Genomic DNA, 26,951 nt, shown 5'->3' with positions numbered 1-26,951 from the left:
GCAGGAGGGAAGGGGCTTTCTCATGTTTTTGAAAAGGGATAGAAAACCAAAGCAAACCCAAAAACCAGCTTGGAAAATTTCCAGGATGGTTTGCAGGGGTTTTTTTCCCCACCCAGGCCCCCTCTCACCCCTTTTTCAGCATCCACGCTTCAAAACTTATTTCATGCTTCAAAACCCACTTCCAATCATTTGGGAGAGGCCCCTCAGCATTCAAAGCCACACAATATTTTTACACTGAGATCTCAGCATCACAGTGTTTTCCCATTAGCCAGCAACATCACTTCTTCCTGTTGCATTGGCCACTTGCCAGCCATGACAATTTGACCCCTCACAACTTGTGAGGGATTTCTGACAGACTGCTGGTAGTTTATTATTGGAACAACAAGGAGGAACTCAGGTCACCTAGTAAAATGTGACTGTTCAGCCAAGGATGGTTCATGTTGGATACTAGGAAAAATTCAGCAGCTCAGGGGAGGAAAATCCAACGTGCTTGAGGGCAGAGACAGGGAGAGCATGGAGCCATGGCCCACACAGGCAGGAGAGATGAGCCTTGGGAGACATTAAGTTGATGTACCAACAATTAAAAACACACTGGGATGGGGACAAGGGAAGACAGAACAGCACCTTCCCCTCTATCCCACCCGTCTGCCCAGGCTCAGCATCACTCCTGAACTCCCAGCTCCTCTCTCCTTGCTGCCACACAGCATTTTCCCCTCTGAACACCCTTTTCCTGAGGGCTGGGCCAGGCTCTGGGCTTGCCCATGGATCAGCCAGGGCAGTCCCACCATCCTCAGAGAGACCCCTCAGCCCCCAGGCACTGACACCCTGAACAGCTCCAAAGAAAAGGGCTTAACCCATTCATCTCTGGGTAATTAACAGTCTCATTAGGGGAAGGAGCCAGGCACTGTTGGCTCCTCAGGGGGTGGCATATGATGGGAATCTCCCACAGTTCTGGGGTCCAAACATGGAAAAGCCTTGGTGCTCCTGGGTAGAGCTGAGAGGAGCAGCTCTGTAGACATTAGACGTGTGGAATTACAGAATGGTTTGGGTTGGAAGGGATGTAAAGCTCATCTTGTTCCACCCCCTGCCATGGGCAGGGACACCTTCCACCAGCCCAGGTTGCTCCAAGCCCCGTCCAACCCGGCCTTGGACACTTCCAGGGATCCAGGGGTAGCCACAGCTTCTCTGGGCAACCTGTGCCAGGGCCTCACCACCCTCACAGCCAAGAATTCCTTCCCAATACCCCATCTAACCCTGCCCTCTGGCAGTGGGAAGCCATTCCCTTTGTCCTGTCCCTCCAGACCCTTCTCCAAAATCCCTCTCCAGCTCTCCAGCAGCCCCTTTAGGCCCTGGGAGGGGCTCTCAGGTTTCCCTGGAGCCTTCTCTTCTCCAGGTGAAACCCCCCCAGCTCTCCCAGCCTGGCTCCAGAGCAGAGGGGTTCCAGCCCTTGGAGCATCTCCGTGTCCTCCTCTGGACTGGCTCCAGCAGCTCCACATCCTTCCTGTGCTGAGCACCCCAGAGATGGACACCGTACTCTTGGTGGGGTCTCATATTTTTCCAAACAATATTACACTAAAATACAGTAAATATTAAAATATTTCAAAAATCCTGCCCCATCCAACCAGCCCAGGAGCTGACAGAAACCCCCAGGGGGTTTGTGAAGCTCCCACCAGCCAGACACTGTGACACCATGCCCTGCAAAGGGAGGGGGCAGAGCTCCAGCCCAGCCCACTCCAAGTGGGAACCTCCCAGCTGCCAAGAGGCTGAGGAAGGGCTGGGTCTGCCCAGGTGCTCCCAGCTGAAGGGCCAGGAGCTGTGGTGCTCTCCAGAAGCACAGAAAGGCTTGGAAAAGCAAGAGTTATTTGCTGTCTCCCTCAGAGCAGCTGTATCAGGGCTCTGACAGGGTGTAGATAAAGGATGGCCAACATAAAAAGGCTCCAGCACTGTAAAGCACATTATTAAGCGATAACAAAGGAGACAGTTGTAAAAATGAACTATCAGTAAACACCAGAATTACAATTGCACGCTCCAACAGTAAAAGTCAAAAGCTAAAGTCCTGGATTTAATGTATTGCATCCAAAATAACTGACTGCAGATGTGCAGACCTTCAGGACACGCAGCTTTTCACTTTATGTACATTTTCTTTATGCAACACAAGTGATACTAGAAATAACAGAGACAAAAATCCCCTCAACTCCCTCATTCCACTCCTCTTTCCAGCCTGCTCAAGATCTCACATTAGAGACTCCTTCAGCTTTTAGAAAAATTCAGATGAGCTCTTAACTAGATGCTTCAAAACCCACTTCCAATCATTTGAGAGAGGCCCCTCAGCATTCAAAGCCACACAATATTTTTGCACTGAGATCTCAGCATTACAATGATTCGCCCTTAGCCAGCAATATCACTTCTTACTATTGCATTTACCATAACACTTTTACCCCCAAATTTGTGAGGGATTTCTGTCAGTTTATTGTTGGAACAACAAGGGGGAACTCAGTTCACCTAATAAAATGTGACTATTTAGCCAGAGGAGGCTCAGGTGGGATATCAGAAAAGATTTCTTTGCTTAAAGACTGGAATTTTGTTTCTCCCTATGAACCTTTAGTGTCTCCTACAGAAAGGCACTGGAGTTATGTAGCAAAGTGTTTGACCACGCTGAGTGTCTTACCTTCTGCAAGATAAACCATTAGGAATTGTAAAGAAACAATTATCTGAGAGTACATGACAGCCTGAGGAGAATCATCTCTGTGGGAGTTCAACCCAGTGAAAAAGAACCACGGTGACAAGAAACAAGGAAGATTTCAAAAAGAATGCAATTAAACAAACAGAGAGGAAATGCACACCATACATCTTCTTCGTCCACAGTCTGCAGCTGTAATGCTTAAAAAACTTCCCTCAATGTGATTTATGTCTATTAGAAGTCTAGATGCGGGCAGGAATGCTCAGCTCTTCCATAAAACATTTGGAAAATGAATTTTCCTATTATTGGCTATTTACAAAGTTAAAAATGAATAATTTTTCACAGGGGCCCCAAAGAGCAGAGCAAAGCAAGATTTCCAGTTAATCATTCTGAGCTAACATTCTTTTGATGATGTCTACCTGCAGAGATTAATTATTTCCATACCACAAGGAGAAAGACAGCAATAATTACACAACAAGAAATGAAAATTCAGCACAAGTTATAATTCTCAACAGCCCAAAGCCAAAGTTTGGAAATTACTGAAGTTCAAGAAACACACTCATTTTGCAAAGGATTCCCATCTCTCCCAGCTTAAGGGGCGAGGGGGGGAGAAGAACCCCAAAATCAATAAATGAACCAACCCTACAGTTCTGGGTTCCAAGCAGCTCTACAGTTATGCACATTTAATAACATGATACTGATTTCAACAGTGTTCTAGTCACTCCACTACCATTTCCAGTATTAAAAGCTCCTGGGCTTCCCAACACCTCTGTAGGACTCGGGTAAGTGGAAAAACCAAGACCAAAAAAGTCAGTTTTAGGAAACCCAGGCAATGCCGAATTGAAGCTGCATTCAGCTCAGATAAAAACTATCAAGATAAGTTGTATTTAACACAAAACACAGACAAGCACAATGGTGCCTCAGCAGTACAAGATTTTACTTCCTAATCCCCACATTAGGATACATAAATTTAAAACCCTTGCAGCAATGCCATAGATTTGCCTGTGGAATTTTAATTAGTTGCATAATTCTTCTGAATTCCACCCCAGCTCCAGAACTTTGTTTTAATACTGCAATAACTCCTATCTTCAAGTCACTAATACATCCAGTCAGATTTAGCCTCAGGCTGATGTCACTGTCAGGATTTTTTTCCCTAAATGAATAATGATGTGATACTTTCATATAAATAAAAATATGTAAAGCAAAAAGCCGAGGAAATAACTCTGCAGAGTATTTCTAATTATCATAAGAATGGGGACATCAACCTTAAGTTGTTTTTACTTTCATGAGGAGATTCAAAATGCTGTGGAGAGCAGCTGGAGTCAGCTGAGACTCACTCTTTGGCTTGAAGAAGACTTTTAATAGAACGATTAAAATCCTCTGGAAAAAAAGTATTTCCTCATTAAACATGTAATGATAATTTTGATACTTGGATGCAAAAGCCACAGTTTCAACCCACACATGGGCTGGAGGGGAACATGAACTTCTCTGCACCGTTTAATTTTGGTCTAACTCTGTGCTGGGTTATTCCAATCAAATATTAAAACTGAAACACCTTTTGGTGTAAAACAGAACAGACACCACCCTTCCCCATCCATCTGATTCTAAGCCTTCTGGAAAAATCCAGGCTTGCTTTTAAACCATGTCTTTTTCTGTGCAAAGGGAAAAGATACGTGTGAAAGCAGGATTTATGTTGCTATTACCAGTACCCTCTGCCTCTGTGACAAACTCATCTTACTGTGGTGTGGACAGTTCAAATATAAAGATGACTTGACATAAAAACCATTCTATTTCTCCAAAATGTAATAAAATCTACTTGTCCTTTGATTTATGTTACTTAGGAAAGAGGAATTTCTGCACTTTTTGGTTTACAAACAACTGAAAAACAAAAGCAAAAAATAACCACTAAATCCCTCATACCAGTGCATTCCTTTTCCTAAATTCACTAGGGGCGGTGCCAATTAGGAGCAGAATAAAGCAGCATTAAAACAAATTAATCACTCATTAAAACCTTTGAGGAAGTCTGAGATGCTCTGTGTATTTTTTTGCTGTTAATTAATTAATGGGAGCATTAACCCCCTGGGTGCTGCTCAAGGGCACAGTGGTGCCATGTCAGATGTTCTAGGTGGAACAGGGATAAAATGAACCTAAGATATTAATTAAATCAGGATTCAGCTGGTGGAAAGAGCAACATTTTGCCCAGTGATAATGCACATAAATGCTTGCAGGGAACATTGCTCAATAACAGAAACAATTGTGAGTGGGGCATTTCTCACTCACCCTTTCAGACTTCAACCTAATTAAGGAAAATCCTTGTTTCCTCAGTATGACAGCACTGACACACTGCCAGCCCTCAGCTCTGCTCACAAAATTATGCAGGTTTTGGAAGTGATCTTGGCCCTACATCACAGCCCACACAGGCCCTTCAGACTCGTGTCCATGTTGCCTTTACTCCAGACCAGAAACGTTCCAGAAACTGGTAAAACAGAGAAATTCCATGGCCATGTAAAGGCCAATTTGAAAACCACGTACAAGCATCAGGAGGACTTTCCTGGTGTGCCCACAATGGTATTTTGGGACCTCCACATTCCAGTGTAAGTCACGCCAGCCAGGATGGCCAAAAATCTGTCTGAAGGGAAACAATCTCACTTTAAAAGGTGCCACCTCTCAGGAGACCAGGAAGTTTGAGGTGCCTGCACATCCTTATCTCAAATTCAGGTCTCTATTTCAGTATAATGTGTGGATTTGGGATTTTTTTCTGCACACTTTTGGGTTAAACCCATCAACCAACTCTCCCACTCCTTTCCTGGGGGCAATTGGATGTCCTGCACATCGCTGCACACTTGGGGACTGGAACAAAACACAGACACCTCAAAAACCTGAATCTCCCAAACACGAAAAACTAGGAGATTTCTTTTTGAAACAGTAAATCAACTATATTCAAACCAAACAACATGAAAGCAGTCAGCCCTGCCTCCCAAACCAAACCCCAACGGGGACACAATGCACACAGACATTTAACAGCTTCATTTTTTTAAAAGCAACTCTACTTCTTTCAGTCTTCACCTGCACGAGACCTTCCATTCTCCACATAATTTCAGCCTGGATATTTCCATTGCTGCATGTAAGTCTCCACTTCTGCTTCCTAGTACTGAAAGCCCCGAGATACCAACACTGAAAACAGAGATCCTTTGTACTGCTTATTAGCAGATTATTCCATCCCTAAGAGAATAAGACACTTAAGTGTAAAGTGAAATGAAGCTGTACCAGCCCAAGACAGAAATAGGTTTTTTTTTTGCCTTCAAATAACACAGAGAAGTCCAATCCACAGCTCTCTGCTCCATAAAGACATAAAGCAAAATAATTCCTTCCACAGACATCATTTAATAAAGAGAAGCAGCAATAAACCAAACCTGCACTTTGCCAAGTTTCAATATTGTTAACAAATCCTTCTGAACTATTTACTTTGGGTTTTTTGTGGGATTTTTTAAAATAAACACTTCCTGTTTGTTTCACTTCCACGTTGGCTGCTAAAATTGCAATAATGTCACAGAAATCGCTTCACTCGGGGAGGCCCAGCTTCGGATTCCAAAGGGACACAAATGTAAGGGGCTTGAAAACGACTGGATTTATGGGGTTTTCAAAGGGCAGGCACTGGAAGCCGGGGTTTAGCACTGACAGGGCAGGTGACTGGGGGGTTCTGACCTCGTTCACGGCCACGTAGTAGCGCTGCTGCTGGAACTGAGGGGAGTTGTCGTTGCGGTCCCTCACCACGATCCGCACCTCGTGGTTGATGATGGTGCCAACCTTCTTGTTCACACACTGCACCTGCACCACGATGGACTGGATGGACACTGGGGGCTGAAAGGGAAAAATGCACCTTTATAAAGATCCCGAGGAGATGTCACAGGTGGGAAACCTTGGTTCATGAATGGTGGGATTCAGAGAGTCCTGGAATGGTTTGCACTGCACGGGAATGCAAGGCCAGAAACAGCATCCAGTGCCACCCCCTGCCATGGGCAGGGACACCTTCCACTAGCCCAGGTTGCCCCAAGCCCCGTCCAACCTGGTCTTGGACACTTCCAGGGATCCAGGGGCAGCCACAGCTTCTCTGGGCAACCTGGGCCAGGGCCTCCCCACCCTCACAGGGAACAATTCCTTCCCAATATCCCATCTAACCCTGCTCTCTTGCAGTGGGAAGCCATTCCCCTTGTCCTGTCCCTCCATCCCTTGTCCCCAGTCCCTCTCCAGCTCTCCTGGAGCCCCTTTAGGCCCTGGAAGGGGCTCTCAGGTTTCCCTTGAGCCTTCTCTTCTCCAGGGGAACCCCCCCAGCTCTCCCAGCCTGGCTCCAGAGCAGAGGGGCTCCAGCCCTCGGAGCGTCTCTGTGGCCTCCTCCAGACTCACTCCAATGACTTTCTTGTTTCTTTCTTGTCTCCAATTGAAAGGTCAAACCAGAAATAAATCCAATTTTCTCCCATTTACATTTACAAATACTTCACAAACAACCTTCAGTGTAGACAGCCCAGACTCCTGATGTTTTCATTCCAGTGAACATCATAATTTTCAAATACAAGTAACTCCCAAACTTGATGAATGGGCAAAGAAATTTAGGCTGGAATGTCTATTACTACTCATCTGAGTAAGATCCAAGAATTTTTAGGCTGCCTTTAAAAAGCTTAAACACTGCTGAGTAGATCTAGAGTTATTAGCCATGCCCAAGAAAAATACAATTAGTTAAAAAAATAGATATTTGATAACCATTTGATATTCTGGATTTGGTCTTTGTTACGAGAACATGGAAAAAATAGTTTGTTGCTTTTGATAAAATATGAGAGAAACAGGACCAGCATTCCTTTCACAGATGTACAATTTCTGCTGGGTCAGTGCTTAAAACTAAAATCAGGTGTTTAAACAAACTCTCATCAGTCTGGGCATTTATAGGCAAAAAAAATAAATACATAATGGCACAATGGCACGAATTGTTTATGACACTGGGGACAGATCATTCCAGCACCTCTTAGCAGCTCCTGGCACCTTCAGCTCTGAACTATCACTATTCACCCTTCCTAAGTACTTGGAAGCAAAGTCTGGAATTTTCTTTTTATCTGATTTTATTTGGAAAACACACTGCCATTCTTAGTAAAATCAATCAATGGAATCTAATAAGATTTGCTTTCAAGAAAGGCAATAAAACACAGGAACAGGATCAGGATAACTGAATCAGCAGGGAGAGAAAAATGGGAAGAGTATCCAAATATATTGAATGTGCTTGTTCATGCACCATTTGTGAATCAGAGAATATATCTTTCCTCTGTAATAAAAACTGAATCCGAAGGTTTGACTTAATAACCCCCCCCCCAATTCCATTGGTACCACAAAGTTTCACCTGGTTTTAACTTGAAAGATGAGAAAAACACATTTGGGGGGTTTTGTTAACAAAAGAAGGAACCACCCACAGTCTGAATGATTCTGCATTTTGGGGGTGAGCACAGAGCTGGCTCTGAAGGCTGGAAACAGCATCTTAGAATCATTAAGGTTGGAAAGGACCCCCAAGAGCACCAAGTCCAACAGTTAACCCAGCACTGCCAACCCACCACTTCCCCCTGGCCCCAAAAGAGCCACATTAATCAAGCCCATTTCATAGTTTTTCTCAGTCCCTGGGGTTTTTGAGGGCTGCTTTCATTTTCTTTGGCTTGTGAGTTCCAGCAATTCACTGAGCCCATGGAAGATCTACAGTGGGGCTCACACCCAAAACCTAAATGACCTCAAATCCCAGATTCTCTTTTCATAGCCCATTAAACCTAAATAATCACCAAGGAGTAATTTTACACAGTACCGGGGATAAGACGTGTTAAAAGTTCACAGCAAAAAGTGAGGAATTAATACCTTAAATACCAATTTAAACACATTATTATCTATATATAATTATATAGGTACACACTTCAATTGTCCTCTGGACTTGAGTCTCCTTCTGGCAAGGAGCATCACTGTAAAGTGGCTGTGAATTCATAGGATAGGAAGTATCTGTGAGTTGATTCAGATTGTTGCTAATACTGGAACTCAAATAATCTGACAAGGTCCTTTTGGTAAAGCAAGATTCAGGTCAAGCAGCTCAGGTGAACAACCCCAGAGGGAGAGAACTGTCACTAAAAGGGGCACTGACAAAGAATTAGCATTGACCTAACAGGGATTAATGCCAGTTCCTGACCCCGTACGGACGTGCAGGATTCCGTGGGCTGAGGAAGAATGGACCCTGCATTTCTTACAGTGGTTCTTAAGCCTCACCTCCCATTCCAGGCTCTCATTTTTTTTGCTCTGACTTCAAATGAAAACTGAAAGGCCAAACATGTTCCAGCAGCTGCTGTTGGGTGCTCGAACAAGCGCCGGCTCTGCCGAGGCACCACAAGGCTTCTGCCACCGTGACCACTGTGCCACTCTGTGCTCTGCATCTGAGAACAGCTTGTGAATTAAAACTAAATTAAGAACAGCTGAATTCAATTAGCTCTTTTCAGCTCAAAATGGAAATGAGGGAAAATTTGCATGTTGTTTTTGGTACTTATGAACAGATCTCAAAACACATGGAGAAGACAAATTAATCAATCAAGCTAATACAAAACAAACTTCCCCGCACTCCAAGTAGAACTCCTGAGTTTTAAAGCATCCTTGCCATATTGATTACAGCACTTTGGAGTCAATTTTCCTTTCAGGGTTCTGATGAACTGCAGCAATGCTGCAACACTGTGAGAAGATATCTCTATATTTATAAAGTGTTGTTCTTCAATGAAATTAGCCTAGATGAGAACACTCCTATTTCTTTTGTGCTTTTTAGCTTTCTTTTTATAAAAGTCAAACTTAGCCCGACAGTATTTCTTTCAATGCCATTAGGAACGAATGTACCACATGAATTTTATGCTGCCCTAAAAAAAGAATCTAAACCAGCACGTTCTCAATTGAACATGTCAAGCTTTGTAAGTGATTTGTAGTAGTCACAAATCCTTTGCTCTTCTCACATCTCATAATTCAATGCACAATAAAAATTTAATTCAGCAGAGGAGCCAGGTTTGGTTGGATGTAAAAACCCACACCTTTGTTTGGTTGGTCTTTACTGCTGTGTTTGTCCACACACAGTATTTGCACACATGGCCAAATTTCTGTGTGCTCCCAATAAATCCTAATGAAGAATCCAATTAACTCTGTCCACATCCATCTGGGGACAAGATAGATGCAGGAATTATATCCCAGCCGGTCTGGTGGTTATGGTTAATTAGGAATTGATGTCCAGGGGGAGGAAAGCAAACAAAGAGCCCCCCAGACTCACATCCCTGTCCAGGACTCGGCCGGTGCTGTTCAGGTACAGGGTCTGTTTGATGGGATCCAGGATCACCCAGTAATCCACGTTGTCCTTCAAGGAGAGCTCGATGGTGGGGTCAGGCCCTCCTGCTGTCCCTTTGATCAGCATGTTGTCAACCAGGATAGTGCCTGCAAGGACAATAAACACACCAGGGAGACGTTTTTATGTATTTTTGTAACAACAGTAACAGTCAAAATACTGGTTTTTTACCTCGGATTTCTGGTATTTCATGTTTTGAGTGATGTTTAAAGAGGTTTAAACCTCATTATCTGTAGCAAAGAGCTGCCTCTGACATTGCAGCTGTTCCAGACAATTCCAGAAGCAGCACTTGCGAGGCACAATAATTTAAATTGACAATGAGACCCATCACATACAGCGATCTACTTAACGTGATGAGCTTTTCCTCCACTGAGCAACCACCACCCAATCTCACCTCAAACAAATGAAAGCACTGAAATAACAACCAAACCCAGAATAAATTTGCTGCAGCAAGAGTGACACGTCAAGGTGATGGGGAAAAAAAAAAAAGCACAGTTACATAAAGCTCTCCAGGAAAAAGAAGGGTTTATACCTTGAGTTGCTCTGCAACAGAAAATGAATTTGCAGGATAAAGATGTGAAAACTACATTTACCATGACAAAGGTAGTACTTAATGAGGAGCAGCCAGACAGTCAACATCCAGAACATGGGGTTTTTTCCTAGAATCACGGTTTGGGTTGGAAGGGACCTTAAAGATCATCCTGTTGTTCCATCCCCTGCCATGGGCATCTTCCACTGTCCACTTGCTCCAAGCCCTGTCCAACCTGGCCTTGGACACTTCCAGGGATCCAGGGGCAGTCACAGCTTCTCTGGGCAACCTGTGCCAGGGCCTCCCCACCCTCACAGCCAACAATTCCTTCCCAATATCCAACCTAAATTTCCCCTCTGTGAATGTGAAGCCATTCCCCCTTGTCCTGTTGATCCAGTTCCTGACGAACAGCCCCTCTCCTTCTTCCCTGTAGCCCCTTCAGACCCTGGAAGGTGCTGTGAGGTCTCCACACAACCTTCTCCTCTCCAGGCTGAACATTCCCAGCTCTCCCAGCCTGTCTCCACAGGGGAGGTGCTCCAGTCCCCTCAGCAACTCCGTGGCCTCCTCTGGACTCCACCAACAGTTCCACGACCTTCCTACTCCGGAGGCACCAGAACTGTGCACGGTGACCCAGGCGGGGCCTCACCAGAGACCATCGTGTCCCACCCTGGGGTTCAAAGCCTTGCTTTCCACAGTCAGCTCTGGTCATTCCCAGCACCCACAAGGCACATCCTTTCCCTGTGTAAAACAACTCACTCCCCAAATGTCAAGCAAGACCAACCACCCCGAGCGCTGCCCCGCGGTGCCTCGCGTTGGCAGGCGCAGTGTTCGTAAACACTTCTCTGAAATTTCAGTTCTCTGACAAATTAACACTGCCCAGAGTTTGCTTCACACGGAAATACTCCCAGGAATGATCTCTGTGGAAGTTCACCAGCAACTGGGGAGAAAATCTGTGACTGTCAGGAGCTGCAGAACATTTAAATTGGGTTAAAATATTTATCACGTGACCTCCTGTATTAAGGGCCCTAATAATTTATTCCGAAGTGCAGCATGAAGTTTGTTCACACCTTCACTTCAAAACAGCAGCTCTGCATAAATATATAGTCCCAAGTTGGGCTGATGCTTTCTTTTGGGATAAAACACTAAAATTAATCACTGATCTTAACCCCAGCAAACTGGTTTACAGCCCTGGGGAGAAAAACACCCCAGTATGGTTTTTTCAATCAGTTATTTAAAATTATTTTGTTTTAACACAGCAGAGATGAAAAATTGCCAAATATCCGTAACTCTGCACCAAAGATTAATTTCAAGTTCAAGGAGCAACAACTTTTCAGCTGCTGTGTCTACCCATGTGTTTTATGGCACAATTTCTTGTTCAATAACATCTGTACAGTTATAGTGATCCAGGAGCTTGACCTGGAAGCTTCTGGGACACCACCACGAGTCTTAATATAAAGAGAAAAAAAAAGCTTGTTACAAACAAGCCGGGAAAAAAAAAGCTTGTTACAAACCCTGTGACAATCCAGAGGGTTGATGTCTCCTCAACAATTCCTCTAAAATCTATAAAATCCACCAGCTTTTGTATTTCCCTCATGACTGTGACTCAAAGATGATGCAAAGAAGGGTTAGTAATCCAAATTCGTCATCTGAACAAGAGGTTCTCCCCCCCAGAAAACCCCAAGGTAACGACCACCATCCCCCTAATGGCTTCAGCTGCTTTGAATTTTTTCAGACTGGGAAAAGAGGAGCTTAAGGGATGGAAGAACTGGGGCAACTGAAGGAAGTAAATGATACATAAATGGGAACAGGAGAGAGTTGTGAAAGCAGTGGGAAAATATCCTGCAAGGGATAATTAGGAAACAAGGAAGGGGAAAAGCAGCAACAGATTTGCTTCTCTCAGGTGTTCAAGACTAGTAAGTCCATGAGCAGCTGTTTTGTCCCCACAGGGTAGTCCTGGGCCACCTGCTCTGGGAGAGCTGCAAAATATCAGGTCCCTACAGGACATTCCTGGACTGCCTACTCCGAGTTTGGGAGTACCCTTGGGCTAAATTAAGGTGAAGCAACGCCAAAGTTCAATTAGAAACTTTTATTTATGGCAGCAACGATTTCGACTTTATGACAGGTTGAATGGCCTGTGGTGGCAACAATTTAAAGCTTTCTGAACAGCCAGCAAATTAAACTTTTCTGAACAACACGTGGCAACAGGGATTTAAACTTCTAAGGAGAAGAAGAAAGGTAGAAGGAAGGACAGGAAAATAGAGGTAGAGGGGAAAAAAATCCAGGTCACCAGCCAGGATTCCAGTGCTATCCCTGATCCTTTGGATGGTGGTCCCACAAAGCCTCCCCAAAGACCCTCTTTTCTAACAGCCCCTTATCTCCTTGGCATGGGAATGATCCTTTTCTCCTCTGCTGAATGTTTGAGTCATTAAACTCTTTCAGGTTTTCAGTCCCTCACAGGAGCACCACAGCAGGAGTCACAAGGACACAGAGCCACCACAGCTGCCCAGCAATACACCTTTTCATGGAATCACAGAACAGTCTGGGTTGGAAGGGACCTTAAAGACCATCACATTCCACTCCCTGCCATGGGCAGGGACACCTTCCACTAGCCCAGGTTGCTCCAAGCCCCGTCCAACCTGGCCTTGGACACTTCCAGGGATGGGGTGTCAACAACTTCTCTGTGCAGCCAGGATAACTACACAATCCCAACACATGCAGAGGGTTTATTTCTCTCTTAAAAATCTGTTTAAAAAAAATTAAAAACCTAAAGATTGTCTTACATGAAAACCAGTCCCTGGTTTCTACAAAACACAAGAAGATTGACTTCTTCCTAACTCAGCCTTCTGCAAGGACTAAAGAGCTCAAACAGCTTTATTTTTCAATGGACCTGAGAATACATTATTCCAATTACATACTTAAAAAAGTATTTCATCAACTTAAAATCTTGTTGTGGCGATGAGCTTCACAGTCTCTAGTAAAGGACCATTATTTAACTGATCTCACTGCTTTGAGTTCTGCATCTCACTGGACTCTCCTCTGCTGCCCTCTGTAACAGCTCTGCTTGATTTCACAAAGCACTTCTGTTTGGTTTGGTTGGATACAGCGATTCTTTTCCTCTTGCAAATGGACTGAAATTTCTTCAGATATTTATGAGGCACTCAAACTCTCTTTTTGAGAGAGAGCAGTTTGCAAATAAGCCTTTAAATAGCCATCCTTAAAGTACTATTCTCCTAATTTACAAAGAATCTGACATTATGGGTCTTTCCCCCTTTAGATATCTGTAATTTTGTTCCTCACATCCTGTCTCTGTCCTTGGCCTAAAATGCCAGGGAGGGAACCTCTTAACCATAAATCTGATGTGATGCATCAACAGTTTGTCCATTAAGTCTCACAGTAGTTCACAATCTGCCTTTGCAATTCTTTGAACAAACAGAATCTCAGAATCACTGAGGCTGGAAAAGCCCTCCAAGGTCACCGAGTCCCCCCTGTGCCCGATGCCCACCTTGTCCCCCAGCCCAGAGCACTGAGTGCCACGGCCAGGCCTTCCTGGGACACCTCCAGGGATGGGCACTCCAAACCTCCCTGGGCAGCCCCTGCCAAGGCCTCACCACCCTTTCCAGCAACAAATTCCTCCTCCTGGCCAACCTGAGCCTCCCCTGGCACAGCCTGAGGCCGTTCCCTCTCCTCCTGTCCCTTGTTCCCTGGCAGCAGAGCCCGACCCCCCCCGGCTCCCCCCTCCTGTCAGGGACTTGCAGAGCCAGAAGGTCCCCCCTGAGCCTCCTTTTCTCCAGGCTGAGCCCCCCCAGCTCCCTCAGCCCCTCCTGCTGCTCCAGCCCCTTCCCAGCTCCGTTCCCTTCCCTGCACACGCTCCAGCCCCTCCGGGTCTCTCCTGTTGAGGGTCCAGGACTGGCCACAGCCCTCGAGGTCCCCTCATTCTGCCAACACAGGGATGGGCACTGCCCTGGGCCTGCCCTTCTCTCCTCTGTGCCCAAGCCTTTGAGAAGAACACCAAGAACTATCAGTAGTGATATTTTTCCTCGCTAATTAAGGGAAAAAAACCTGATGGTCAAATGAGACTGCAGTTCAACACAGGCAGATTTTAAGAACAGCTTTTCACCTTCCATGGAGATCACACAGTTTTTGGCTGCTTTTCCACCTGCCCTGAAGCCTGACTGATGACTGAGGTGCCTCGTGGAACGACCATACAGACTGTCAAGGGATTAGTGCAGGATAAGCCTCAAAGAATCAAAGTCAAGCAAGCTATTTGCTAAAAAAATCAACAAACCCAGTCAGAAACCAATGGACTGTACAAGACAGGAAAGATCTACTATTTTCACATGTAATATCATTTTTCTGAGCTTGTTGCAATTATTCAACGATCGCTACAAAACAAGACAACAAAAGGAGGCTGTAAATATTTTTACAATAGTTCTACACCAGACCTCCTTTGAGAGGAATCCAGAAGCTGAAAATCTTCATTTGGCTGAACTAATAGGGAAGGGTTTGTTTTTCCAGCCCAGTCTCTGCAGAAGGTGAACTTTCTACGGGAAGGGCACCAGCCTCGGGGGCAAAAGACATGAAATGTGGAAGTTGCCGTTTCTGCTCTGCTAAAGCACCCTGGCAGTGCCCAGCAACACTCCCTTCTGGATCATTCAGACACATTTGGGGATTATTTTAGTTGAATGTTTGGGCAGAGCCCTTTTTCAAGGAGTGAGGGAATTACGACTGGCCTGAGTTGGAAAAGACCTCGAAAACCATCTCATTCCACCCCCTGCCATGGACAGGGACACCTCCCACTAGCCCAGGTTGCCCCAAGCCCCATCCAATCTGGCCTTGGACACTCCAGGGATGGGGCAGCCACAGCTTCTCTGGGCAATGCTGGCACATGAATACAGCCCTGAAGTTTTCTGTCATCCAAACAAATTTATCCTTCCTTCAAGAACAGCCTAAAACTTATTCTTACTTTCCAAGTTGATGAAAAGACAAAACCACCTGCAAGAGCAGGAATAACCTCCGATACTGCCAAGTTACATTAGCAGCCCCTTCAGCTGTCTCATGTACAAAAGGGCCAAGTATCATTAAAAACTCATATTCTGCTGTTTACACAGAACATATTTCTCATTTCAGCAGATTAATCAAGCCCGTACAACAAGTTCAAAGAACTCATCAGAGAATTTACGTTAAACGCAGAATCACAGAATCATTAAGGTTGGAGATCACCAATTCCAACCCAGCACCACCACTAAACCATGTCCCCAGGTGCTATATCCACACAGTTTTTGAACACTTCCAGGGATGGTGACTCCACCACTTCTCTAGGCAGCCTGTTCCAACCTTCTCTGGGAAGAAATTTTCCCTGATATCTAATCTAAATCTTCCCTGGCACAACATGGAATTTTCTACTCTGGAACATCAGTTGAATTTTTTAGCCAGTGGTATTTAGCCTGGGAGAAATCCACAGGGAGAGACTCAGGAATCCTGTGCACTGTACTCACAGAGGTGCAGTAGTTAAATGAGCAACAGAACATGTCACTTATTAACTTGTTCCAAAGAGAAGTGAGAAGAAAAATTGGTACTTAAAAGGCAGATTTAGACAGACAGAGAGATGGATAAACACACTCTGTTTGGGCTGCGGGAAGGGCAAGGAATACCATGGAGTGGTTTGGGTTGGAAGGGACCTTAATCATCTCATTCCAACCCCCAAAGTACCAAGAGTTGTCCCCAGACTGAAGGAAACTCATCACTTCTGCTCTCTAAAGCAGTGGGAGGGTTTCACACGGTGTATTGAAAAGTGAAAACCAAGCAGGAGTGAACAGTAACACAGTTCACACACCCAGTTACACACCCAGTACCTTCTCCCCCACTTGGTGACTCCTGAGGAGCATTGACACCTCAGGTTTCTCTCAGAGACAGAAAATTTGCATTGAAACCACACCTGTAACTCCATCCTTCTTTCCTATGCCTGTCACTGATTGTAAATCTGCTTGGAAATGGGGATTATTTACTTAAAGAAAGGCATTATATGGATCAGCTGAAACGGGAGTTGCTTTTTTATACATTCTACAGAGTTTTTCCAGTTAAACCTGGACTACAAACTTATTTTTCTCCATTTGAAGGTGTATGTCTGTAGGATAGGATGAATTAAATAGCAGTAAATCCCAAATCAACAGAAAATGCAAACCTTTTTGCATAAGTATATTCTCAAAATTATCATGAACTTACTCAGACCCACCCTGCAGGATCATATACAAAAATATGCTGATTCTGCAAAGCCACCTCCTGGGTTACATATTTCCTATCTTGTCCTCCCATCATCAGTAGGGATGGGAAGCTCTCCCACAAGTTTCCAAGGTTGTTTCAAGATTGTTTTCCTGCTGTCCTGGCCTGTTTTGCTCCACATACAGCCACAGCCTCCAACCAAATTCACAGAGAGCAGCTAAACCCTTTACTCTGGCCAAACTAAGGAGTTTGACAAGGTCAGGTTAAAGGCTTGTTCTAGTAAATCTGTAAATTCCTAGTCCTCTCACATGGAGCCTTCCCACCTGGAGCCACTCTCTGTCCCCAGGGGAAAAGGTGTGTCCCTAAGGCACTGCAGTGCTGCTTTGGGTCTGTCTTTGGTGAAGGTGACCCCTTCTCTTGTTTTAGTGCTTCCCAGCCAGAAAATGGGACCAGAGTCCCAAAAAAACACTGAAGCACCTCAGTACTTCACACACAGGGTCCATATTTCATGGTCCATAGGTTGCCCAGAGAAGCTGTGGCTGCCCCTGGATCCCTGGAAGTGTCCAAGGCCAGGTTGGACAGGGCTTGGAGCAACCTGGGCTGGTGGAAGGTGTCCCTGCCCATGGCAGGGGTGGGACTGGATGGGCTTTAAAGACTCTTCCAACCCAAACCATTTTGTGATTCCCTAATTCTATATGTGACTTTGAAACTCCTGACCCACAGCATTGACACTCTACTCCAGACATATCAAAGGAAGATGAAAAGGAAGCAGAAGCAGAAAGCTTCTGTGCTGTGGGGGTGTGTAGGCACCCAGAGCCTGGCCTTGTATTCCCAGCAACAAATAACTTAACAAATGAGGCAGATCTCTGATGAAAACTGGTTTGTGTTGCAGCACATTTGTCAAACCTGACAGAGAGTATTCCCAGGAACCTAAAAACACTGTTATCAGAAAATTATCAGTCAGGGCTCGAGAGAGGGAACGGAGGCACTGCAAATACAAATGATATCACACATGGGCTGCAGCTGCCTCAAAAATAAGTCACTGCAGGCAACACTAAGTTAATTCAGGAACACTTCCAGTTTTCAGCAGCAGTGTTTTGGTTTTTTTTGAGTTGTATTTCTCTTGACCTCTGTGTGTGAATTTCTGTCTCATTTAAGGACTGGTCTTTGTACACGATGTAAGTGCTGGTGCTTTCAGTTTCTGTTTAAACTCTGGCCCATTTGTACTTGTTGCAGGTGCAGTTTGAGTGCATTCATCTCGTTAACTTGAGGAAGAGTTTGGGAAGAGAAAGCTCAAAGCAAAAGAAGGTGAACATACATTTAAAAGAAAGTTTTTGGGCTTTTGGGTTGAACAGATTTGGGGTAGATGAACAAAAAACCAGGTAAAATTGGCTTTGCTTTGTCCTGGTTGGGACATGCTTAGCAGATGAAGGATGAATACAACATTAATTAATCCAGTCTCAATAAAATAAACCAGGTTTGAAATAGAATTGAGATTGCTTTTGTGATAATATATTTCAATGGGAACACTTGGATATCCCTGGGAGTGTGACTCCTTTTAAGTGCAAATCATTCTATTTGCAGGTGCCAAACTCCATAATCAATGAATGCTATCGGGGAATTTGTGTTCCCAAGAGCTCAGCTCTGGCTGGGAATATGCACAAACATATTTTTTCCCCAAAGTACCAAAATAAACCATGGAATTTTTATCAATGGAAAGGTGTAAGAAGCTTAGTCTCAGGTGTGGGAACTCTCAGTGTGAAAGGCAGTTGTAGAATGAGGTGCTGTGGCAGGAACTATCCATTGCTTTGGGGTAATCTCTGCCTCATGAATCATGGCAGGACATGGCCAGCCCACAAGATGGAATTGTGTAAAGCTTCATGTTCCCATCATCCTTTGATTTCCAAGGTTTCCCTGTACTGGTTCTCCTTCATCTCTGAGTCTTTACTTCAGGCAAAGAACAACTTCCCAACTGTGGCTTTCAGAAACTGGGCCAAGGAAAAGGCCCAGTGTTATATAACATACTGGTTAAAGGTTGGACTTGATGATCTTGGAGGTCTTTTCCAACCTTAATGATCCTCTGTGGATGGAAATAAAACTTGCTGATATTTCTGCTCTGCCTCAAAATTACAGGACCAGAGAACAGAGACTCACTGATGAAGATTCCTTGATCAAAAGATGTGGCATCAGAGGAAGTTTCCATAATTCCAGAAACATCTTCTCTGGATAACCCAAATCAGAGTGGTTGTGTTCTGCCTGTTTACACAGATCCTTCTTGTTGTTGTGTGCTGTGTCCTAAAAATCTAAATCACCTTCAAGAATTGCTGTTGCCAAGGTCTTCTGGGAAGTGAGACAAGAGACAAAGGGTTTGCTGGAATAGCCTGAAGACTTTTTATCTCACTGCTGGCTGTAGGATGTGAATTTTTATTATTTCTGTCTGAGACAAAGAGGAATGTTTTCTTCTAAAATGCTCCCAGAAATTTTAGCCTTTGTATTTTTTTTTTCTCGAGAGCCTTCCCATTGTGTGTGGGGGACTTATATTAAGTACCATTGCTGTTCAAGGTCATTTTCCTTGTGCCTGTACTTGCTGTCTGGGATGAGAGCACTGACCTGGGAATGGTTTTCTCCAAGAACCAGCAGGTTTTTTTGTGGGTAATGGAGAATCTTATGTTGACCTTAGCAATCTCTTTCTGGTCCCACTGACTAAACCAAAAAAGCCAAAGAGAAACCTCACAGTTCAAGGTCTTTCAGAGTTTTACTTCAGTAGATGTTTTGCCCTTTTGGGGTTGCCAGAGCTTCAACTGATCGATACCAATGTCGAGGATCTTCCAACTGATCAATTTTTATCCATTTAATTATTGTCATCTGCTGCACCCTGTTGTTCCAAGGGGTCTGTAAGGCTTCATCAGGAGCCTGCTGGGCAGATGAGCAGGGTTAATGCTGGTGCCCTCTCAGCTTGGAGCCTGGAAAAGCTTTTGAAGAAGAGCCTGTGTGGTTGTAAATGCCTCAAACCTGGCTCAGAATTCCTGGGCACATTCTGGGGGCAGATCACACGTATTCAAAACTGGTTTGGTAAATCTTGTTTGCTTTCTAGTTCCTTCAGCCATTACTCAAGCCAATCAACATCCAGGTTTATTGGGCCTCTGTTTAGGAAAGTCTAATTTACACTTTGAGCACACAGGGACTTGCAAATAATGAAACAGATCCAGCAGCTATTTGGGAACACCGTGATCAGGCAGTGGCCACTGAGAGTGGGAATTAAATGATTTGAATGTTTTCACCTCAATTTGGAGCCATCCTGGGGCTTGTTTGCAAACCAGAGGAGCAGCAGGAGCCTGTAAGACTCAGCTCTAAAGCTGAATTACTAACATTATAAAAGCCTACCAAAGCATTGCTTAAACTGCATAATTTTTTTTAATATCTCCTCGGCTTCTGCTGTGCTCCACATGTATCTGTTTTCTCCCAACAAAGCAGGGGGAAAAAGGACAACTTACTGATGCTTTTCCATCCTCTTTATCTGCTCGTGCTACTTTCTACAGGAAAGCATCTGGAGGGAAAAAAATGAACATTGCCAGCAAACCTGGATTTTCCTGGTGCACCCCAAAGACAGCTCATCTCATCCCACCCCCTGCCATGGGCAGGGACACCTTCCACTAGCCCAGGTTGCTCCAAACCCCGTCCAACCTGGCCTTGGACACTTCCAGGGATCCAGGGGCAGCCACAGCTTCTCTGGGCAACCTGTGCCAGGGCCTCCCCACCCTCACAGGGAACAATTCCTTCCCAATATCCACTCTAACTCTGCCCTCTGGAAATTTGAAGCCATTCCCCCTTGTCCTACCTTTCCAGGCCCTTGGAAATAGTCTCTCTCCATCTCTCTGATCATCTTGGTGCCTCCTCTGCACTCATCATCCAGGCAGATGAAATGATCCCAGACCAAAATTCCTACCTAGATCCGGATGCAAGCCTTGTAAAACAACAATTCAATGTTCCAGTTCTCTTGCTACAATATCCATCCAATTTTTGCCCAGAGGAAAAAAGAATTCTTGAGGTGTGGAGTGGAGCACTACAGAGCAAGGGCACACTGGATTTGACGGCAGATAGAGGAAAACCCACCATTTCTCATCTATTTTCCAAAAATGGGAGATGCAGTTTATCAGGGAATGCAGGAATTTCTTGTGAGGCCTCAGCAGTGCACATGAAGGAGGAACTACCCCAAATGCCAGATGTGAGGAGAACCCGATAGCAGGACAGAAGAAAAAGAGCTTCTGCCTTTGAAATTCCTTCTTTACTCACCTGTCTGGGTTTGGAGGAAGCATCCACTATTCCTAATTATTTTAAAGCCACATAAGCTTTCTGTGCATTCCTGCCTAGTGTTCACCTGCTCTGAGGACAGGGAAAGCATCTCCATTCTTGAAGAGAGAGCAAATCCTTTCTTTTCCTGAGAATTGCTTTATTACAGAAACAGGAAGCATAAGAAAAGGCCTTTACTATTCACAGACACCTACAGGACCATTTGTAACCTACAATTGTGCCCAAACCTCTGTGGATCGTGTTGCTGCCAGGGAATGAGAGTTCCAAACAACTGACAACAGAGTGGCAGAGAAAAGAGTCACCTCAAGGGTTTGGGAGCAGAATCCCAAATCAGGGAGTTGTGAGAGCCAGCAGAGTGATGGATTACAGTGGACACACTGATACAAACACCAGTCCAACATCCTTCTATCCTATTTTATTCTCATTCCACCAAACCACACTGATTTATTACCACTAGGACCAGCTCCTGCAGCCACTCCAATAGAAACCTAAGAAAACCAGGAATATTTGGCACTACATCCTGCCTAGAAGCACTTTTTTCTCTCTTTGAGAACACTGAAAAGTTTCTTCTAAGTAGTTTTGTTGCCTTTGCAACCAAGCACTGGCTTCTTCACACATTCCCATTCCTGGAAGTGTCCAAGGCCAGGTTGGATGGGGCTTGGAGCAACCTGGGATAGTGAAAGGTGTCCCTGCCCATGGCAGGGGGTGGGATGAGATGGGCTTCAAGGTCCCTTCCAACCCAAAACACTCTGTGACTCTGTCATTCCTCATAACTCAGTTCCCAAGTCCCCAGTGTCACTCAAGTGCTACGTTCAAAAACCAATTTTAAGCCGCAGTTTTGCAGTTATCAGAGGGAAAACCAAACCTGTTAAAGCTCCATCATTCCCCAGAGACAGTCAATTGTTTCACACTCCCCTGACTCGGCTGTCAGGGAAGCAGCAAGAACACATCCAGCCTAACAGTGTCACAGGAGGACCAGGTTTTTAACCTTTTCATCACCTAACTTGCAAATCAAGATTGATTTTTTTTTTCTTTCCCTTCAGCCAGACCTGCTCCTTTCCCAAAGGGAACTCACCCTCACCAAAAGGCTGTTTGAACAGGTCTCAGGATAAGGAGAGAGTTGAGTGAACTGAAACCAAACATTTGCAGGGGGCTGCTGGAGAGCTCACTGCATTTCACTTCACTTGTCATCTGAGAGTTCTCTTAACTAAGAGCTGAATTTTAGATATGTGATTAATTAAGTTTTTGCTGCTCTGATGCACAAGGAAATGGAAGTGGATGTGGAAGTGGGTGTCAGTCTCTTCTCCCAGGTAACAAGTGACAGGGTGAGAGGAATCGGCCTCAGGTGGCCCCAGGGGAGGTTTAGATTGGATAGCAGGGAAAATTCCTTCACAGAAAGTGATGTCAGTACCAGACTGCCCAGGAGTCACCATCCCTGGAAGTGTTCCAAAAATGTGTGGATGTGGCACTTGGGAACATGGGTTAGTGGTGGACACGATGGAGGTGCTGGGTTGATGCTCTTAAAGGTCTTTTCCAACCTTAATGGTTCTGACATTTGCTTTATCAAGCAGTTGCAGCAAAGCCTAAAAGGAAGAAGTCTCAGCACATGCTGAAGCAAAAATAAAATCACTGAAACAATAAAACATATTAATGATTCTACCTGTGCACAGTTGGTACTGCCCAACTTGAGCACCAGTCAAGCTTCCTGCTCTAAAATCCTGCTGAGCCCCTCACAGTGGGAAACCAGCTGAGATCATAAAACAGGAGCGTTGTCTTAAGACAGTGGTTTTTAAGAACAAAATCCAGGTGAAAATAAACCTCTTGCACCTTTTAAGACTCCCAGATCAGCCCCTCCAGAGCAGGAATTTGAAATGAAGCAAAGTGTTTAATGCCATCAGGGACACGCCCCAACCCTGGCAAAACTTGCCCACATTCAAGCTGATGAATAAAACAATTCCCAGGTGATCAGAACAGGACTTGGGAGTTTAGGAACTACAGTGCCAGAAGATGCCATCACCTCTGAGCACACCAGCACCTCATCCCCCTCCCCATTGCCCCTTGCTCACGTGCCAGCCCCAAACAGGATGGCCCATCACCCATTCCCCATCTCCAGGGTCAAAACTGGCATGATAAAAGGACAGTGACAACCTTCTCTATAAACAAAAAACAGTGGGATGTGGTTCCATAGACCAACTCAACTTCAGTGGGATTATTTAACAAACAACTGCTCCAGGTCACGGCGGGAACTCAGGATTCAGTGGCGTGTGATGAAAGTTAAAAATCAAATTCTCAGGACGTGGATTTGTTTTCAAAATAAAAAATAAGCACAGTGTGATTCAGACTTTCCTGCTAAAAACACTGGGTTTAATGCTATGCTAACCTGGAGGCTGCTACAGCCAAGGTGAGGGGGGTTTTAACCACTGCTTTGCAGCAGCTTAAAACACAGAGAAAAATACACAGGTTCAAAATACAGATTTCACTCCATATTTCTACCACTAAAAGTTTCAGTGGAGAATAACTTAAATACACTCTCACAGTCTTTGCAACTTATATAAGTCTTTTTTCACTTACTCAACCACAAGCTTATGAGGCAAAAGTCACCACTTGAAGGCTTCTCATTTCCAGGATGTCAATATTTCCCAGGACTTCTCCAAAGCTAGTGTACAAACCAGAGGGGTTATTTGGCTGCCCCATCCAACCCTGAACACTTCCAGGGATGAGGCAGCCACAGCTTCTCTGGGCAACCTGTGCCACGGTCTCACCACCCTCACAGCCAGGAATTTCTTCCCAATATCCCATTTAACCCTGTCCTCTGGTAGTGGGGAGCCATTCCCCCCTGTCCTGTCCCTCCAGACCCTTGTCCAAAGTCCCTCTCCAGCTCTCCTGGAGCCCATTAAGGGACTGGAAGTACATTTATAATGACTTTTCAGAGAAAACCTACAAAAGAAGAGACAAGGAATAGAGAATTAACATTTCTTGAAAGTAGAACCAACCCAAGCGTGGCAGCATTCACACAACCCACCAAGCTTTCAGAACACTGATAACACTTGGCAACTGCTACATCTCTTAAATATTCATTGTTTTCCATCCAATCTAGTGATGGTTTTGCACAGTTCAGTGTCAGTGTTTGCCAATAAGAACTGATTTGGAAGCCCTTAAAATCTGTTAATCCTTCAATCCTGAGCAATCAGAATTCCAGTCAAATTTCCTTCACACATTCATCTTATTCATGTTCTCACAATCACAGAATCCCAGGATGGGTCAGGCTGGAAGGGACCACAGTGGGGATCTGGTGCCACCTCCCTGCTCCAGCAGGGCCAGCCCAGAGCACAGGGCACAGGAGTGTGTCCAGACAGCCCTGGAATAGCCCCAGGGAGGACACTCCACTCTGCTCTCTCTCCAGGGCTGGGGCACTGCCCAGCCAACAAGTTCTTCCTCCTGTCCAGCTGGAACTTCCTGGCCATCAGTTCCTGCCCGTTCCTCTTGGGCCATTGCTGGGCCCCCCGAGCAGAGCCTGCTCCATCCTCTGCCCCCTCCCTGCAGCCCCTCCAGCCATGGCTGAGGGCCCCTCTCAGGCTCTGCTCTGGAGGCTGAACAGCCCCAGCTCCCTCAGCCTTTGCTGCTCCCAGAGCTGCTCCAGCCCTTGGGCATCTCCTGCACTGGCCCCGCTGCAGGAGCTCCCTGTCCTATATTTTTGGACAACAACTTCTTACACAAAACCAACACCACCTGAAATAAAAGCTTCCCCCAGAAAACCAAAAAAGTCTCAGGAACCTATTGATGTCTTCAGATGTTCTCTCAAACCCAGCATGCTTTTATCTTTGCACTGAGCAATTCCACCAACACACGGGAGGAGCAAATTACTTGTGCAGTTATGTATTTCTTCCCGTGGCATTTCCCAGCTCGTGTCTTTCTTGAACACATGGTGCCATCCCTTCCTTTCTTTGACAGAAATACTACACAGCAGAGTGCATAAGCAGATTTCAAAGGTAATTGAAAATAAGAACACAGAACTTAATGAGATTAAATCAAAAACCCTGTCAAGTTTAGCAAGAGATCATTTGCAGCTCCTTTATTTTGTTGTACAAGTTCTCTGTTTGCACAGAAAAAGAAAACAACCACAAAACAGATGTCAGTTGCTTTGTAAATGGCTGATATCTAACAAGGATAAAAATAAGTATCTCAAATGCTAATAAAGCATGTTATTTGCCAAGCAAATCACTGAAAGGCAAGTTACTCGGACAAATGGCAGGAATGGCAATAAGAACTGACCTGCTTTCCAACCTCCAGGACAACTTTTGGCCCTGGCAAACCAGTCCTTGCCCAAATAACAGCTGGGAACAGCTTAGGAGGAACCCCCAGCCTGGCTTGGATACAAGCACAGGCTTTGGAGGCCAGGGAGTTCATTGTCTGGACACAGTCAGCCCAGGTCAGGGGGTTCAGGGCCACAGGGAAGACCCTGGTGCTGCTCAACTTCCCAGTAAAGGGAAGTGCTGACAGAGGCTCAGAGGTACCAACACTGCAACTATAAGCAACTAATTTCCTGCCCATGGCAAAGGGTTGGAATGAGATGATCTTGAAGGTCCCTTCCAACCCAAATCACTCTGGGATTATGTAATTAAAACTTCGGCTTCGTCACCCTAATTGCTTCCAGTCAGTGATGACTGAGGTCAATGCCCAGCATGTGCTGGAATCTTCCCCATTTTTTCCAGCTTTCCAAAGCAAGGCTTGAAGCAACAAGAGAGAAAAATTTAAGGTTTAAATGAAGTTTAGGCTAGACTGTATTCTTCCCTGTGAGGGTGGGGAGGCCCTGGCACAGGTTGCCCAGAGAAGCTGTGGCTACCCCTGGATCCCTGGAAGTGTCCAAGGCCAGGTTGGAGCAACCTGGGCTAGTGGGAGGTGTCCCTGCCCATGGCAGGGGTTTGGAACTGGATGAACTTTAACATCCCTTCCATCTCAAACCATTCTGGGATTCTGCTCTGTGATTCCATCTCTGCCTTTTGTATCTGCTCCCTCCACCTGCCAGCACTGCCCATCCAGAGGGATGGGGGCAGTTCCTGTTTGCTTTTCCACAGTCAGCCCAACTCAGAGCAGTTCTGTGCAGTGTATCAGTGTCTCACCCACCATCCCTTTGCAGCTGGAGGCTCAGCAGAGCTGGCTGTGTGGGACATCCCTGTTTCTCCCAGCTTTCCTCTTGGCATCGTGCCTGAGGACAGTGCAGTTCCCATTTCCTACTGGAGAGGGCAAGCAGAGGAACCTGTCCAAGGCATTTGTGACTAGATTTCAGGAGTGATGCACTCCGAGGAGCATCTCCTTTTCCCACTCTAGACTGCACCTTCTGGTTTTTAGATACTTATTTGTATCAAGCAGCCTTTGAGTCCTTTGGGTCTGCTCCGTGGGAAAAACTTGCAAGCCTAATATTCGGAGTAACTAAGAGCTCTCCCACACTGTGGTTTGTAGCTGCTCAGAGAAGTTCCTCTTTTAGAAACACCTCTTCAATTCATTAACAGTTCTCCATCCCATGTGAGGAAGCAATAAAAAGGTATTATCCAATATGTGGGGGGCTTAATAGGCTGGATATGCAATAAGCTCGGATGTTTTATATTTGTAGATGAGCAGAGGTATAATTTTAGATAAGAAATATTTTCTTGCAAGATTTAGTGCCCTGGGAACTGTTTGCTTTGTAAAAGCTTATTAATATTTTTCTTTTAAAACGCTGTTACAATGTCAAAGGGAATTCAAAATACCTAAAATTTCTGAGTACAACAATAAGTTCACCTTTGCTAATAACTTTTTTTTTTGGGGGGGGTGGGGAGAGGGGA

General features: G+C 45.1%; 1 protein-coding gene across 17 annotated transcripts in view; it reads right to left on the bottom strand.

The window, feature by feature from the left end:
- The window catches only part of PCDH15 (protocadherin related 15), a 670,595-nt gene that overhangs the window by 209,613 nt on the left and 434,031 nt on the right, over nt 1-26,951 (bottom strand). For 15 of the 17 annotated variants that reach the window (XR_007906667.1, XM_051799597.1, XM_051799600.1 and 12 more), the window contains 2 exons: nt 9,999-10,159; nt 6,386-6,541 (listed from right to left, as the gene is read on the bottom strand). Coding sequence is in view for 16 of the 17 variants with exons in the window: in XM_051799597.1 (XP_051655557.1) it covers nt 6,386-6,541; nt 9,999-10,159 (317 nt within the window). In the remaining variant the exon portion in view is untranslated. Of the gene's footprint in view, nt 1-6,385; nt 6,542-9,998; nt 10,160-14,658; nt 14,777-26,951 lie in introns of those variants that run through there. The other 2 variants (XM_051799606.1, XM_051799608.1) reach the window with 2 other exon arrangements.

The sequence above is a fragment of the Manacus candei genome, unplaced genomic scaffold, assembly GCF_025592945.1.
Source record: "Manacus candei isolate 608988 ecotype Guabito, Panama unplaced genomic scaffold, ASM2559294v1 h1tg000050l, whole genome shotgun sequence".
Classification (NCBI taxonomy): Eukaryota; Metazoa; Chordata; class Aves; order Passeriformes; family Pipridae; genus Manacus; species Manacus candei.
Note: the sequence above shows the minus strand (reverse complement) of the source record. Positions and strands in the feature narration are given on the sequence as shown.